The sequence below is a fragment of the Ixodes scapularis genome, unplaced genomic scaffold (genome assembly GCF_016920785.2).
Source record: "Ixodes scapularis isolate PalLabHiFi unplaced genomic scaffold, ASM1692078v2 ptg001212l_1___fragment_1__unscaffolded, whole genome shotgun sequence".
NCBI lineage: Eukaryota > Metazoa > Arthropoda > Arachnida > Ixodida > Ixodidae > Ixodes > Ixodes scapularis.
Window position 1 is genome coordinate 956,091 of NW_024610117.1, and position 17,567 is coordinate 973,657.

At 44.0% G+C, this 17,567-nt stretch overlaps 1 protein-coding gene across 1 annotated transcript in view; it reads right to left on the reverse strand.

Annotated features, from left to right (window-relative positions):
- LOC115332280 (putative acyl-CoA synthetase YngI) overlaps window positions 1–17,567 on the reverse strand; it is a 257,512-nt gene that overhangs the window by 32,801 nt on the left and 207,144 nt on the right. The window contains exon 14 of the mRNA XM_040220250.2: window positions 5,661–5,802. Within this exon, the coding sequence (XP_040076184.2) occupies window positions 5,661–5,802 (142 nt within the window). The remainder of the gene's footprint in view (window positions 1–5,660; window positions 5,803–17,567) is intronic.

Sequence of the window (17,567 nt, forward strand, 5' to 3'; positions counted from 1 at the left end):
CAGTTGCTTCTGGGAAGAAAAATAGGCGTCGCAAGAGGAGTTGCTGAACTTCAGGATGGCCGCACTGTGGTCCTCGTCACGAACTTCCGAAATGAAGCGCAACACCTCACAAAAGGTGCAGCCGTGGGCCAGGTCGAGGAACTCCAAAACTCCGCCGCTGTCGCCGCCATTACTGACGAATTCTCGCCACCTCAGCAAGACAGTGCGTCGCCAGCGCAGCTCGACATTGACCCGAAACTCCCGGGCCCGAAACGACGACAGTTGATTAACCTTCTCGCCGAATACCGCGACTGCTTTGCCACGTCGTCGAAGGTGCGCCAAACCACCGTTGCGAAGCACCGCATCGTTCCCGAGGACGACGCGCGCCCTGTGCATCGATCGCCATACAGAGTCTCCGTTAAAGAAAGGCAGGCGATCCAGGAGCAAGTTCAAGAAATGCTGAACGACGACATAATTCAACCTTCAAGCAGTCCTTGGGCCTCTCCAGTCGTACTGGTTAAAAAGAAAGACGGGACGCTTAGGTTCTGTGTAGACTACCGGTAGCTGAACACGGTGACGAAGAAAGACGTCTACCCACTCCCCCGCATCGACGACACTCTAGACCGGCTGCGCCACTCTCGATATTTCTCATCGATGGACCTGAAGAGCGGCTACTGGCAGATCGAAGTCGACGAAAAGGACCGAGAAAAGACAGCCTTCGTCACGCCGGATGGACTGTACGAGTTCAAAGTGATGCCCTTCGTACTGTGCACGGCGCCAGCAACTTTCCAACGTGTCATGGACACCGTACTGGCAGGACTGAAGTGGCAGAGCTGTCTCGTCTACCTCGACGACGTCGTCATGTTTTCCAGCGACTTCGACGAGCACTTGCGACGACTCCGAGCAGTTCTCCAAGCCATACGGACCGCCGGACTCACCCTGAAGCCGTCAAAGTGTCGGTTCGCTTATGACGAACTGAAGTTCCTCGGCCCCGTGGTTAGTAAGGAAGGTGTCCGCCCAGACCCCAAGAAGACTCGTGCCGTCGCAGCATTTCCAGCGCCAAGAGACAAGAAGGCCGTCCGAAGGTTCCTTGGGCTATGTGCCTACTATCGGCGCTTCGTTCGAGATTTCGCAAGAATTTCCGCACCGCTCACACACCTCACGAAGGACGCCGAGAAGTTCGAATGGGCCGATGAACAGCAGCAGGCATTTGACGAGCTGAAGCGACGACTGCAGACTCCTCCTGTTCTTGGACATTTCGACCAGGATGCGGAAACCGAGATTCACACGGACGCAAGTAACGCAGGGCTTGACGCGGTTTTGGTTCAAGTACAAGAAGGCACCGAGCGAGTCATCGCCTACGCAAGTCGGACATTGACCAAGGCGGAGAGAAATTACTCCACTACTGAGAAAGAATGCCTTGCGGTCGTCTGGGCAATTACGAAGTTTCGTCCGTACTTATACGGGAGCCCGTTCCGGGTAGTCACGGACCACCACCCGCTCTGCTGGCTTGCGAACCTCAAGGACCCGTCAGGACGCCTCGCGCGGTGGAGTCTCCGACTACAAGAGTTAAACATGACCGTCGTCTACAAGTCAGGCCGCAAGCACAGCGACGCCGACTGCCTGTCCATAGCTCCCGTCGCAACACCTTCTGGCAGCAGCGACGACGATGACGACGAGTGTTTTCTGGGCGCAGTGAACATCGACGACATGGCCCGGCGTCAACGAGACGATCCTGAGCTGCGCGCACTAATAGAGCACCTGGAAGGGCGCGGGAGTGCCATGCCACGTGTTTTTTCACGAGCGCTGCCGACCTTCGCCATTAGACAAGGTGTACTCTACAAAGAGAACTTCGGGAACAACAACTCGCCATGGCTGCTGGTAATCCCGACCGACCTTCGGGAGGAGATCTTTCAAGCCTGCCACGACGACCCGAAGTCCGGACACCTTGGTTACAACCGGACCCTGGCACGTATTCGTGAAAAGTATTACTGGCCCAAGCTCCCCAAAACCGTCCACCTGTACACGCGATCATGTCATGAATGCCAGCGACGAAAGAAACCTCCGACGAGGCCGGCCGGACTCTTGCAGTCAATTCCTCCGCCAACAGCACCCTTCCAGCAGGTCGGAATGGATCTACTTGGCCCTTTTCCGCCGTCGACGTCGGGAAATCGCTGGATCATCGTCGCCACAGATTATCTCACGCGGTACGCCGAAACGAAAGCTCTTCCTTCGGGGACTGCTGTGGAAGTTGCCAAGTTTTTCATTGAGTCCATCGTCCTCCGGCACGGCGCTCCAGAAGTTCTGATTACAGATCGCGGATCATCGTTCATAGCACAACTGACCCAAGAAATCTTCCGACTCAGTCACACCAGCCGTCGTCGTACAACTGCGTACCACCCGCAGACCAACGGGCTGACGGAGCGACTCAACAAGACAATCGCCGATATGATCTCTATGTACGTCGACGTAGAGCACAAGACGTGGGACGAGGTGCTGCCCTACGTCACGTTCGCCTACAATACGGCGGTTCAAGAGACCACTGGATTCACCCCTTTCCAGCTGGTACATGGTCGGAAGGTAACGACCATGCTGGACGCCATGCTGCCCCATGAGCCATCTGACAACGAGAGCGACGACGCCCAGGCGGTTGCTCAACGCGCCGAAGAAGTTCGCCAGCTCGCCCGACTCCTGATTCAAGACCAGCAACGCGTCGACGCCGGCCGCTACAACCTTCGTCGCAGGGACGTCCACTTCCAGCCCGGAGATAGGGTGTGGGTATGGACGCCCATCCGTCGCCGCGGCCTCAGTGAGAAACTGCTGAAACGGTACTTTGGACCATACAAGGTACTTCGTCGCCTCGGCGAGCTGAACTACGAGGTGATGGCCGACGGAACACGAACATCGTCACGCCGCCCACCACGACCTGAGGTCGTCCACGTCGTGCGCCTGAAGCCGTACTACGCTCGATAGGACTGTGGACCTTTTGTGCTCCAAAAGACTCTAGTTTATCGTTCTTTTTTATTTTGATTTGTTTTACACTGCATCGGGGCGATGCACTTTTAAAGGGGGGAGTAATGCCGCGCGCAAGGCTGAGAAAGCAACGCTCGGTCACGGTCATCCAGAAAGTTCCCGTTTATTCATGTACCGCACGTAACTTCTATCATTTATCCCTGCTTTTGTTTTCTAGAAAGTGCGTGTTCATTCTCGCCCCGATCACGCGACGCTCGAACCGCTTTCGCCGAATCTTCGAGATAGCGGCGTACCCTAGATAAGAGGCCGCCCGCGACCTTGTCGAGTCAGTCTCGCCCCAGCACTCGATCCTGCGGTTTCGCCGATTTCGACGCCCGCGACGCTTTGTTATTATCTTTTGTACTCTTTTGTTTTTGGCACAAGTTCGCCACATTAAACGTTTATTTCTTCCTGTTCATCTATTGTTTTTTGGTCACCACCCGTGACAATATATGACATTTTCTTGACTACAATATTTCCCCGCGCAAGGCAGAGCAAGCAACGCTCGGTCACGGACTTCTAGGAGATTTGTGTTTATTCTTACTCGGGACGTAACTTTGATCATATCATCCTGCTTTCAAGTTCTCAAAAGTGGCTGTTCATTCTCACCCGAAAGAGCGGCGCTCGAACCTTATGGCCCGAAGTTTCGAGATGGTGGCGCAAACTAGATAAGGAGCCACGGGGGACCTTGTCGAGTCAGTCTTGCTCTCGCTTGCTGTTACGCCGAAAAATCGCGACCCGCTAATCTGCTGTCTAAACGCTCGGTTTTTATTTTTAATGGCACATGTTCTCCGATAAAACATTCATTTTTAGTTCACTGTTCATCCTCTTGCCGCCTTCACCCGTAAAATTTTTGGTAGAAGTGCGAGGCACTGCAGCTGATTAAGCGTACCAAACGAGGTAGAGGGGCTGCAACATTTCACTATAAGCCCCCAGACTGGGACAAGAAGGGACGGACAAACACAAAGTCTCAAAAGAGCGATAAACGCGTATCCCGTTCACCAGGTAAGAGTGACCCCCACTTGGCTGATGCCATGTTGTACAATTTGGACCAACAGACACGTGACCGTACCAAATCCTCACGCTTTTGCGTAAACCTGAGCTGATATTCGTTGTGCAATCGTTGTAAAAAATACGATAAACTATATTTTCAATACTGTTAACCCAGTGATCAGTGTCTTGCTCCGATGAAAGCCCAAAACACAGCATCGCTGCTGACGGCATCTAGCAAAGGCATTGCGAAGCTGCCCAAAATTTCGTCGTAAAGCACATTTTGGACCTAAAACAAACTTAACTTATCTCGTCGGTAGTTTTTATAAAGATAAATAAGTAATTATTTGTGCGCGGTACTCCGTTAAAAACTAGACGCAAAACTATAAGGTCACGTGTCTTGTGGTAAGAAATGTGCTTCATGGTGGCGGCCAACTGGGGGTAACTTTCACCTGCCACTTTATCGCTCTAGGGCCCTCTACCTCATTCCCAGCGTACCTCTGCGAGACCTACCACCACAAGCCCTGCACCCGGTTCAAGAAGACCGTCCCCGGAGACTACCGAGACTCGAGAAAGACGCTGCACCAATGACCAACTCCCGAAATTCGGACTTCCGCCACACAAGCACAAGAAGAGCAAGACGATGATACCACCGGCTTCGACCGCTCCATCCGCCGTCCTCATGCCCCTCTAAAGGAATTCATATTATTCTTACTGTTTTTGTACTTCTAGCATTAATAGTTCTAAATAAAACGCATCAAAAAGCAGCGAACAACATAAGGCCCTGCGCAGTTCTGCGCGGGGTCTTAAACTGTTCTCTGCTTTTTGGCAAGTTTTATTTTTATTCATTTCTTTGTTATCATGACCGCCTCAAACTAGCGCTGAATCAAAGGGCAGGAAAGAAGCATGCAAACATGTCTTTGATCACCTCCACCACACCTGGTAGCAGTTGTCGATATATGTAATTTCTGAAATTTTTGCAAGGGATTGTACGACGCGAAATTAGCAAGTATAGAATCGGAGTTAGATAAGACCTATCTACTCGGCGAGTCTTAGGAACTTAGGTGCATCCGCCAAAAAATGAAGTGTGTTTTTGTGCTTATGTTATGCTTATATAGCGGACTGACCGACAACCTTCGATTGTCTGAGATTATTATTGATTATAGTAGCGGTACTTGAGAGTCACCTTAGTTTTGCGTCCTTTAAAGGAAAGGCGAGGGATTTAGGCTGGCTGGACCTGAGCTGTAGAACTTGGGTTGGAATGTCGAAGACGTCTTGCGACATTGAGTTGTAGCGTCCACGTACTGAAACTATCCCCAAATAAATGAAGATATCATTTTAATAAATAAAAACAAAATGCAGACCACAATTTTTCATAACGTGTCTGCAACCTTAAACATATTCATCAAGTTTATCAACATCATAAGCATGAAGTGCACTACGTAACAGTTACCGTTTTTGTTTTTTTTTTTTAATGTGAGGTGCGCCTCTGGTATGCATTAAACGTGTTGTTTTCGGGGTAGAGAAATCGATTAAGCAGAGTCACTACTTCTTCGACGAACGTGAAGGTTTTGCGGACGAAAACAAGACGAGCCACACTCTCGAACTGCACCTAATTTCAAGAAAAGAATGATCGCACGCATGTCTCGTTCTATCTCACCGCTCTTTAGAAAACGTACCTGCGCCTCCTGAATGTGGGGGTGCGTGTTCAGGACATTCTCGACTTCCAGTGGCGGCACTTTCAAACCCCTGTGGTTGATCATCTCCTTGGTGCGGCCCACAAATGAAATTCGACCGTCCTCGCTCATGGTCCCCTCGTCCCTGCAATTGAATGGTCGGACAGAAAAAAGAAAAAAACTTAGGAAGGAGCATTTTATTTTTTTAAGTTAATATTTTTTTTGAATCTCGAAGGCATTGCAAAGTTTATTTGGTTCGCTTAAAAAATTCCCTATGTAAAAATCATTAAAATTTCTGAATTGCGGTGCTGCTGTTACATATCTACGAAAAGAGCACACTCCTACATGCATTCCCATTTAAGTAAAGGTTAGGACTGCCCTTTCATATCAACCCCATTCCTTAAAAAAGAGTCTAGCCAAATATTCACGTCGTCACAAAAATTTAGGATAGGCAGTGTTCAGTTATGCTGCTAATTTCAGACTTTGTCAAAAAATTTAGCGCACTTTGTTATCATTTTATTGAAGCTAGCGTCGTTAATCTTGCTTTAAACGTTTTTTTTTTCGTTTTCATTGAATATTTTTTATGTATACGAATCCTATTTAGAGACCTGAAAACTGATTTTGGGTGTTTTGTATTTTTATGAGAAATTTAAATAAGTTAATTTGCCTACGCGTTACATTATAAAAAACGTCTGCGCGTCTACTTACCCGCAAAACACTCATAGATCCAATCTCTGCGATCTACGAAATCACCTTAGCGAGTAATAAGGGCGAACATCCGAGACCTAAAAATGAAGTCTGTGCTATGGCATTACGCAATGGAAAGCGTATTGCTTGAGTTGCGCAATGCCACAGACCAGACTTAATTTTGAGGTCTAAACAGATGTTCCGCCTAATCATTCGCTGATCTTATTTCGTACATGGCAGACATTGGCTCTTCGAGTGTTTTGCGGGTAAGTAGACGCGCAGACATTATACAGAGTGTAGAAGCTGAGACAGTGCGTGCAGAAGTCGATTTAAACCTAAGGTTTTTTGGAGGCAGAAAAAAGCGTAAAAAATGTTTTGCAATGGGCCATTCCCAGTTTTAGCTGCCCATATTGTTTTCTCCCGAAATTATTAGCTTATTTTCCATGGGGCATAACTCTAATTTTAAAAAAAAATTGCCGAAATGTACAGCCAAAGTAGAGAAACAGCGGTCCAAACACGCAAGAGACATTATACTCTGAAACATAGGATCGTCCGAACAAAATAATATTAATAAGAAATGAAATAGTGGGGAAGAAGATATGTGTGTCAAAGGGTATTGTTTTAAAAATCGTAAAACATATTTATTCTGTATGTAAGAATGTCGTAATTTAACAAAATATATACGTATACATAGTAGGACGTTATCAAGGGAGCGATCGCTAAACTTCTAAGTTAATTAGAAACTATTGGAGGCTGCTAGTAAAAAGTTGAAAACAAAGTTACTTTTTGGGCAATGTATATTAAGGGAGCGATTAAATATACGCACCACGAGTATTGAAGAATGATTTTAGACTTGTATGGAAACTTCCAGTTTGTATATTGTTTTACAACCTTAGCAAGCAAGTAATTTTTGTTTCCAATCTCGGGCTTTTCATAATGAAACTAGATCACCGCCCTTCCTCTTTTTGTTTTCTCTTCACGTGCATCATTCACAATTGATGTCTGAATGAAAACGTATTATGGAATGGAAGCCCAGCGGCGAACAATCGTATTGAATTCTAACTTTTGGAAATTTGCCTTTGTCAAAAAGATTCTAAAGTCGTGTTCAACATTTGATAATTTATGACATAATTATGTACTATATTATGATATTTTCCGATAAGTTCTTCGGAGCATTTCTCAACTCTACTGCCCCATATGCAAAAAAGTTGTGTGCAAGTTGTCCATTCTGGTAGATTTTCGTTACAAATACTCTTAAACTACTTTGGTCTAACAAACCAGCAAAATAAGTATTCAAACTGCTAGGAATTATTATTCAAAATTGATTTATAGCTCTTCATTGAAGTTAGACATGTTTCTTAAAGAGGCATGCAGCCATTTCAGTACGTTCTATAAATACCTCTCAGAATATTTATTGTTATTTATAAGGTACAAAACACGTGTTAGCGTTTTTTTCTCTCCGCAATGGCGGGCGGCAACAAAAATTCGAGAAAATCCAGAAGCGCTCATTCTCTCAACTCGCAGCCAGAACAAGCGGCCACGTGATACGGAGCCGATTATCAAACCAAAAGACGAATATGACGTCATTTCGCTGCCGTGATGCTTTTCTCGAAAATCGCATGAGTATATTCACGTCAGTTTGGTTTATGCGCACCAACATGTTTATAAACTTAAAGACATTTTAATATATAAAATAGCTATCATTCAACTGTATACATACCAGTATAGATAAAACACCGTGCGAATTAGACCGGTATATTAAAACGGTAAAAGAAAAGACGTTATGTATTACAGTCCGATTTTGATGTTGCCACTAACAACGCAGATTATGAAAAAAAAATTCGCACACAAAAAAACAAATTCATGTTGTGAAAAAGTGTTATTTGATACACACATCCCAATACGACTTTGCAGAAATAGGACCGCAAACTTGGGCAGAAACTTTGTACAGATCACGTTAATTACAGTCTGCGTAGAAGCCATTTTTGTGTTTGCCCTTTTTAATAAATGTTTTTGAGGCAACTGATCATAAACTACTAGTATTGAAGCTAGGAAATATGGGTTTCGGGGGCGGGGGGGGGGGGGGGAGGGGGGGGGGTCTATCAATGAATTTCTAAATATTACATTACAAAGCAGGATAAGCGGGTTAAAAATAGGCAACAACAAGAGTAATGTAATGCAGAATAACTTGGGAGTGCCTCAGGGCTCAATATTAGGTCCTCTTTTCTTTAATATGTATGTTTTATGTAAATCGAATCGGAGCACTACCACTTACAGCTTAAGTGTATCACTAGGCAGACGATACAGCCCTAGTACTCGAGCACAGTGACGAAACACACAGAATTTAAATTTTTCAGAAATATATTAAATTACTAATGGCATGATTTTTAGACAATCATATTTTTTGTCAATTCAAGTACATCCAAGCTGGTGTGCTTTCGTATTCCCTAAAAACAATTAAACTTGACAGTTTCATATTTCCTTCATTGTCATAATTGCAGAAACTTTATGCGCCTATCGTTATAGTATGTCCAAACAACAAAATATTTAGAGATTTATATGGAACTAAATGTTGCATGAAATTATCGTGTTTAATATTTATTAAAAGGATCCTTGCCGTCTCTGCTTATTTATATATAATTCGGATTGTAGCAAATATGTCTGTGGGAAAAAGAGTACACACCGCACTGAATGAATCTATCCTTTGTTAAAGTATGTTGTTATATAGAACGTGTTCCAATTAAAAAAGCAAAAAAACTTGAAGAGGTGGTATACGAAATAGCATGCAGCGCCATTTATCGTGCAATAAGCGAGGAAGCAGAGAAAGAACAATAAATTAATGTAGCAAGAGTTAGCTAATAGAGCAGTTGCACTGCTATGCGATTCTAGTAAGATAGATCCTCTTAACAAAAGAGCAAATTCTAATGCGGACTAAGAAGTTTCTTTTTCCTAGACTATATACTAACCATGGAGAGAAATTAGTAATAGTAAGTAAGTAAGTAATATTTATTTTCAGCAATATTGTGCTGAGGGCACTAGACAAAAAGCTTCCATGAGGTAGCTTGACTGGGCCTGGTGCCCCTGCACTTACAGGGCATTATAAAAAAAACAAGTACTACAGAATACACTTTGACTAAACAAAACAAACACGTACATCTTTTTTTGTTAAACAGTGAATATCATTGTGGTCTATAAGGAACTTGTTAAGTAATGAAGGCAGGTTATGCGCAATAGATTGGAGTGCATAATTTGTACGAAAATGAGGCACGTTCCAGAACTCTCTGCGTCTGACAAGGATGAAGGATTCACGTTTTGTCAGATGGGATACATTAGACAAAAAAGAAGCAAACTCAGCGGTCGAAAATAAATAAGAACATAGCAAACGGTACTCGTATACACTGGCAATCCTCATGATGTTGAATTTAAGAAATAATGGCTCAGTATGAGTGTCGTAAGGCACGTTTGCAATAAAACGCAGCATTTTCTTTTGTAGGATCGTGAGTTTGTTAATATTAGATTTGGTTGTTGTGCCCCAAACCAAATGACAATAGTTAATTTGTGAGCTAAACAGAGCATGATAAATTTGCATTTTAATATTTACAGGCAACAAGGAGCGACAGTGGCGTATTATTCCAACAACTTTTGACAGTTTCGTAACTAAGTATTCGATGTGATTATCCCATTGCATATGTTCTGAAAAAATGACACCTAGCGTTTTGTGCTGTTTAACTATTTCAATCTGGTCAGTTCCAATCTCTAGAGTATAATTACTAATAACGTGCTTATTTACAGGTCTAAACAAAATTGCTTTGGACTTTACAGTGTTTATTTTAAGACCATTTATTTTTGACCACGAAAGAAACTTTTCCAAAACTAAGTTTCCCATGGGTATAAGTTCGTCCATATTCGATGCAGACAGAAATATACTCGTGTCGTCTGCATACATTACAAAACGTGCTTGATGGCAAATATTGACTAGATCATTTATATATACATTGAACAGCAGAGGGCCGAGTATGCTGCCTTGGGGCACACCAAACTTCAAGATTTGCAAAGAGGAAACATGATCACTCACGGAGACACATTGCTTACGGTGTTCTAAATATGAATGAATAAGTATCAAAGGCGTGCCACGTATGCCATAACATGAAAGTTTATCAAGGAGCGTCGAATGGTTAAGACAGTCAAACGCTTTGCTAAGGTCAATAAATATTCCCAGTGTCAGCAGTTTGCATTCTATATTGTGTAATATTATTTCTTTCTGTGATATCAGAGCGCTTTCCGTGGATTTTCCCTTGCGAAATCCGAACTGGGAGTCAGTTAGCACTGAGGTCTTCGTAAAAAAATTGTCTAAACGATATAATATAATTTTTTCCAGCCCTTTAGAAAATATTGGAAGAACAGAGATGGGTCTATAATTTGTAACTAAATTTTTGTCTCCACCTTTATGCAAAACTGAAACTTTTGCGAGTTTCATGTTATTCGGAAATTGACCACTCGACAATGCTAAGTTAAATATATATACCAAGAGTGGGGCCACCACATCGATTACGAATTTAACGGGCTTTATTTGTATATCGTCTATGTCATGGCTTTTACTGTTATTCAATCCCATAAATACACGGATCACTTCCAATTCGTCTGTAGGTTGTAGGAAAATTGTGTCTGTTACACGGTGCGAGATAAACGAGGAAGCATGCTCATTGTGCGCGCTAGAAGGCAAGTTAGTAAAATGTCTGTTAAAGAGCTCAGATAGTTGTACTCCTGATACGCTCTCACCAGAAAGTGAAAGTTCATCTAATGAATTCTTCTGCTTGCTGCGTTTAAGCACTTCATTTATCGACTGCCAAACAATCGCAGGACGCTTCTTGTGGGCGTCATGAAAAAGACGTTTGTGATATTCTGTTTTTGATTTTTTAAGTGCAGATGTCAGTTGATTGCGATACCTCTTAAAAACTGCATGGTCACCGTCATCCTTTGAACAGAGGTACTCCTGATATAAGCGATTCTTTTTTCTTATCATTGTTAGAATAGGTGGCGTGACCCATGGTTTTCTTATTCGTTTTTTAGCAGTAACCGTCTTATATGGAAACGATGCGATGTATAGCGTCTTAAAAATATTTATGAAATCATCATATGCTTCGTTCACGCATTGCTTTGAAAAGACAGAAGTCCAGTCTGTTTGCATGACTGTGCTTCGAAAGGACCGCAGTTGGCAGTCGGTTATCGCTTGGAAAGTTACGAGTCTACCGACGCTCCTTGATAAATCACGGGTTTGAAAACAAAAAAATATTGGTAAATGATCGCTTATATCACTACTAATAGTACCTGCACTGCGAACTATAGTATTTATATTGGTAATAAAAACGTCGATACAACTTGCCGTAGAATGAGTAATTCTGGTGGGGGACACAATCACATTGCAAAAACCACTACTACTGAGTGTACTACTCAGTCGTGAAGAAAGAGAAGAGTTTTCCGAACTATTTACATTTAAGTCACCGCCCAGAACAAGTGAGTAGTTATTCAAGGATATGAAATCAAGATACCTCTCAAGAAAAGACAAAAAGTTATTAAAGCTACCAGCTGGCGGTCGATACATAACAGAAAGCAGCTGACGTCCGTGCTTCACAGTTACGATTTCATAGTCGTCTGTAATTTCGGTAAAGGCATCGAGTATTTCGCATCTAATATCCTGTCTAACATAGATACAAACACCTCCCCCTCGTTTTCCGCTTCGATTCAAAAAGAAGTGATTGTAACCCGGCACGATAAAAACATCGTCATCTGTTGCGTACCATGTTTCGGAAAGCATCACCGCTTCAAACGAAACACAGAGTTGATCTAAAAGAGTAATAAAATTGTCACTTTTACATTTCAAAGAGCGTATATTTAAATGTAAGATCGTGGTCGAGTCTTTGGTTCCTGCATATCGCTTTAGTTTAACAGGCAATAGAAGTTCATGGTATTCGGCCATGAAGCTAGAGGTTAAAAGGAAAAAAAAAAGAAAAAACAACGGACAAACAAGTGCAAAGAAAACCGTGAATTACGCTGCAGTCGCACCAGCCTCAACGTTGCTTTCTGCACTATCGAAGTGGCGCGACACAGGAAGTGGTCCAAAAAATTGCCTGAAGATGCAGCCTTCTGGCCAGACAGACACGCTGTTTATCGCTTCAAATACTTCTTTGTCAACGAGAATGTGGAAAGACGCGTAGTAAGGAAGTTTGGTTTTCAATTTCGTGCATACGAAAGTTTTACCTTGCAAAACAGCAGCGACCAAATCCTCAACGTCCTTCGTACTTGTTTCCGGGGACAGTCTTGACACAAACAGGGCTCTTTCTTGTGGGGCACGTTGACTGTTTTACACCATTATACGGTCCGTTTTACTTTAGTGAACTACCGGAAAATCTTCTCAACTTTTATTCATTAACACGAGTGAAATACGAACTGAGACACTCGTACTATAAATGTGATACGTGTTTGAAACTGTGTCTGTCTCTTGTTCGTTTAGCATGTGCGAGGTTCCTTTTTTTTTTCTAGTTGCGAGCCAACGACGCATGATTTGTAATAAGTAAGCACGCAGCCCGTTGGACACCAGTCCCCACAGACAAGCATGCTCATCAATGATTTAGCGGGTGGTATATGTAGAATGTAAACAAATGCAATACAATATTTAATATAAAAAAAAAACATTGCCCGCACATGGTGTGGGTGAACTCTCACTTGTTTGTAAGCAGTGCAATGGCGCAAAGGCTGTTAAAGTTTATTATAGCCTTGTGTTGGGGTAGCAAATAGACAAAGCACAGGGTGAGTGCTGAGTTCCACACATTTCTACAGTTCGGCTATTTTCTCAACGAAGCGATTGGGCACAATTCAATACCCGAATACTTGTCAAGCGAATGATTACCTGGAGCCCAAATCTAATGCTCACACAGTGCTCGTGTCCACTGAATGAGTCGTATTTTATTATTATCATGGCGGGAGTCGCAAAACGTGAAGTCAAAATCGTGGGGATGGCATTGTTGACAAACGTAAACATGTAGTACCCACAACTTTATAAAGTTCTGCAAAGGTGAGAATAAATTAAAACGTTCGCTTTCATTCTTAAAATTTTTGACGACCAAAATATTTCTTGGCCAGGTGACGTTGTGTTTGAGAATACTTGAGCCCAACTAGCGCAAGTAAGCTTCGGTAAAGTGAGAAACAATCCCAATCTATATCATTATATGACACGTTTAATGATATTCTTCTCTTAAAGGGTTATTTTGATATCCTGGATTTTGTTCAAGTTCAGTGATTTCTTAGAAAACAAAACAAAACATTAAAGCTATCTCGATGATTCTGATAGGCCCGGGAATCACAATGGCCCGTGCACTATGCCTAAGTTAGGATTTGCTAAACCTAGCTACAAAGAGCTCATTCTGGTTTTGGATACGCTGCTGCACACACCACCCACTCTTGTGTTAACCGAATTTAATATATTTTTCCACCCAAGTTTAAATTTATTTAGGAGCGTAGTGCTTAAATGAGACATCTTCACTGTTTTGTTTTTTTCTGAGTGCACATGCAGGGACTCCATTTCCTACTGCTCTTGTGTTGCGAGGAACCCCTGCTGGTTAATGAAATCATCTCAAGGGTAGCATGTTAATCGCGGCCTTTTAGTCTATTTATTGACTGTCATTTGAATATGTCAGATCATACGCCTTCTGCGCTATCTCATTGTGCGTTATAATTCACCCCGCGATGTCCTGAGCACTTAAGGAACTACCCTTCATCATTGGAAAGCTAGCTGCGCGTGCCGACGTTTGCTTTCGGACTAAGCATGATGGACTAAGTATCACTCTCCACTGATGGTCACTTGCGAAACAAGTACGCTGGACTATATATGATTCGACAACGTTAATGTCGGGGGGACAATGTATGTTGGAGAAAGTAGCACTCGCCGCGGATGGTTGCATGCTACCATGGACGACCGCTGGCGGAAAATCACACTTGGTCTAGGTCTTTGCGCTCACTTTCCCCTCCTCCTCATGGAAGATTATTGTTTTGGCAGGGACAGGGGACAGTCCCAGGAATCATGCTCTCCTCAAGAGCGGCGATAACGGCCCTGCCGGCCGCGGGTCTTTTTTTGCAGATACTGCATAGAATGCCAACGAGTACAATGTTGTGATACCGCCCATCACAAAAGGAACTACTTGTGTGAACTCGGCGCTCCCGCACTGCGACCTAAAGGGCCGGCCGTACAAAATTAAGAATTTTTTAATTGAACTGAAGCGCGCCGGACATCCTGCCTGATGCCGCTGCGCTGTGCACGTTTCGAATGAATCATGTTTGGCTGGCCACACTTCGAACACTCGAAGCCAAGGAGGAGCTTGCCAACGTCAAGGAACACAAGGTGAAAGACCTGTGCTGCGTTATTATTGTTGACCCCTCGTTGCATCGAGGTCCGCCTCCGGCTGGCTGCACAAGGTGCCGTTTCAAAAGGCGCACGACACGGTCAGCAGATATTTTTCAGCCCTTCGGGGGAGCGCATAAAGTTGGCCGGGAGAAACGACGAGTTCGCGCTTGTGAGGGCATCTACTTGTTTTGCCCGCATAAACATTAAAGAGCGGCCTCACACCATAGGGAATGCCACACAAAATGAGACTCAACAGTGCCAACGCACTAATTGTGATACCAGGGTTCGCACCTACGTGCTTCAGGGGAACTTTAGGCGTGACTGCCGTAAAACCGAAGTTTTCGCTGTCCTTTTGTTTGGGGCGTAAAAAAGTGTGTGTGACGACGTACGCCGCCGTCACGGACAACCACACGCCATTGACGATTGACGGTGAGGACGCCAATAATACTGCAAGACCAGTAGGGGGTGACAGTCAACCTTTGGCGGAAGCCACGCTAGTGAAAAACAAAATTAAAAACTTATTTAGATAAGACATTTCTAGGTCCAATAAGTGCCTATGCTATAATACGATCGTATAGGAACATGTACGTGTCTCATAAGAAAATATAGGAAGATATGAGACACTGATGAGAGCTTCCTTATAAATCTTATATAATCCTAATTTCGTATGAGTTCTTATCAGGTTCTTATATGTTTATATCATCTTAGTTGATCATATGCGCTTATTGGAGCAACACAATTTTCATAAAATAAATATTTTCACGTTGGCAGGTCGCTCCCGCCATAGATGAAAGTGGTGAAGCGCAAGCTTCCAGGTCAGACGTCAAAAACAAGTCCCCATCGATTTTTTTTTTTTAACGAGTTGTTTGCATTACTGTCTTTACGGAAACGTCGGCTGCGGGCTTCACGAACCCGTATACTGTCTGTCTACTGGAGACTGGGAAACCGCCATCCGAACTCTCCATGGGCGTTGGGAAGGCCTCCAAGCCTGTCTCACTGTATCCTCGAGGACCTTCCCCCAAGCCCCGGCATGTTGAGTGACCCAGGCCCTTGTTTGACTTTTTGCTTCTTTTGCCAACTGTAGCTGAAGAAATGCGAAGCCTTATCCGCACCCTCGTTCGGTCGGTCTCTGTCTTCGTCGGATTCGAGCGAGAACGGGACGAGACGGGCGTCGCCGGTCAACGTCTTTGCGTTCCTTCCTCCGAAGGTACACTTTTCTTCGCCCAGGATGTTTTCATTCTGCACAGGATGAAGAAACCCGTGGCTGCACTGCAGTCACGGGTTTCTTCAGATCAAGGTTCAACCATCATACGTTCTAAAACCAGCTTTAATATGAAATAGAGGTTTTTTTTAGTTCACCCGATTGCCGTTTGGCTTGTCTAACTCTCCAGCCATTTTTGAACGCCTGATGGATGTTGTGCTCGAGAAATTGAACTATAAATTTGCCATGGCATACATGCATGACGCGGTTATTTTATTGAGGACTATTGAGAAGCATGTCGAACACCTTCGCATCCTACTGTGGCGAATGCGCAATGCTGACCTCACGATTCACGTTGGAAAATTTCAGTTGGCTGCGCCCCAGATTAACCTCCTTGGATTCGTTCTGGATAAAGGTACGCTCCACCACAACGAAGATAATTGGCGTGCGCTGACAAAATACCCAAGCCACATGACGTACAGAGGCTACAAAGATGCCTTGGAGTGATTGCGTTCTACAGTAATTTTATTCCGCACTGCTTCGAGATATCCCAACCGCTCAATCATCTTCTAAAAAAGGGCGTCAGGTGGTGCTTGGCCGAAGAACTACAATGCGCATTCACAGCCCTTTCAAAAGAACGCCTAACGGCTGTTTACAGCTCCCAGACTCGAACAAGCCGTTCGTTCTGCACAGGGATGGGCATCCTGTGCAGAACGAACAAAATACTTAATCAAAAATGTATTTAATTACAAATCTAATTACAATTCAAAAAAAAAAAGCTTTTAAGTACAAGATACAAACACAAGCAAATGTATTTGGTCTCCTCCAAATACTTCCCCAAATACACTCCTCAAAATTTGCGTCAGCGACTTCAGGACACCTGCAACGGGTTTCTTGGTATCTCAATTTAATTTTGCATCGCACACTCGGGAGTTGGCGTGCGAGGCTCTAGTAATGTAATAAAAATATAATCACAAAAAAATGTAATCAGCTTGGATCTAATAGGTGAAAAAAGTACAGAGCTTCGAGCAGCTTTGTTTGTCGATTACATTTTGGTATAGACCAACAAAGAACCGAGACGACCAAGACGTGCAGCACTAGCTAGATAATTTGTTATTGTTGCAACTCGCATCAGTTACGAAAATCTGGACGACCCGCGCATTTAGAATGTTCCAGGCAAAAATATGGATGGAAATCAGGCCGGAAAGCATCAGAAGTTGTCACAGGCACTTATTTAGGCAGTCTGCCTGTAAACGTTGATTTCGTCACTATTTTTGCCCTGGACTAGCACCGTCATCACAAAGTCACTAAGCGCTTGCGCTTAATTGAGAGACACTGAATTCGGTGCAGAACGTAGCCTTCTTCCTGCTCTGGACAGTGCCTTTAAAATAAAGCCGGAGGAGAAAAAGAAAAAAGCCCCATGCAGGTGGCGTACCAACTAGCTTTTGAGTGGGGGGCAAACCCTATGGGCGTACTAGACCCCCCGGGTCGCACATTTTTACTATGCTTCGTTTCAGCTTCGGTCCGAGAGTGGCCGATGTTATGAGCCGAAGGGCCAATCAAACAGCGAAAGAGGCACAACGTCATGGCCTGCTCTGTTCAATTGATAGGAGTAGCTGGTATT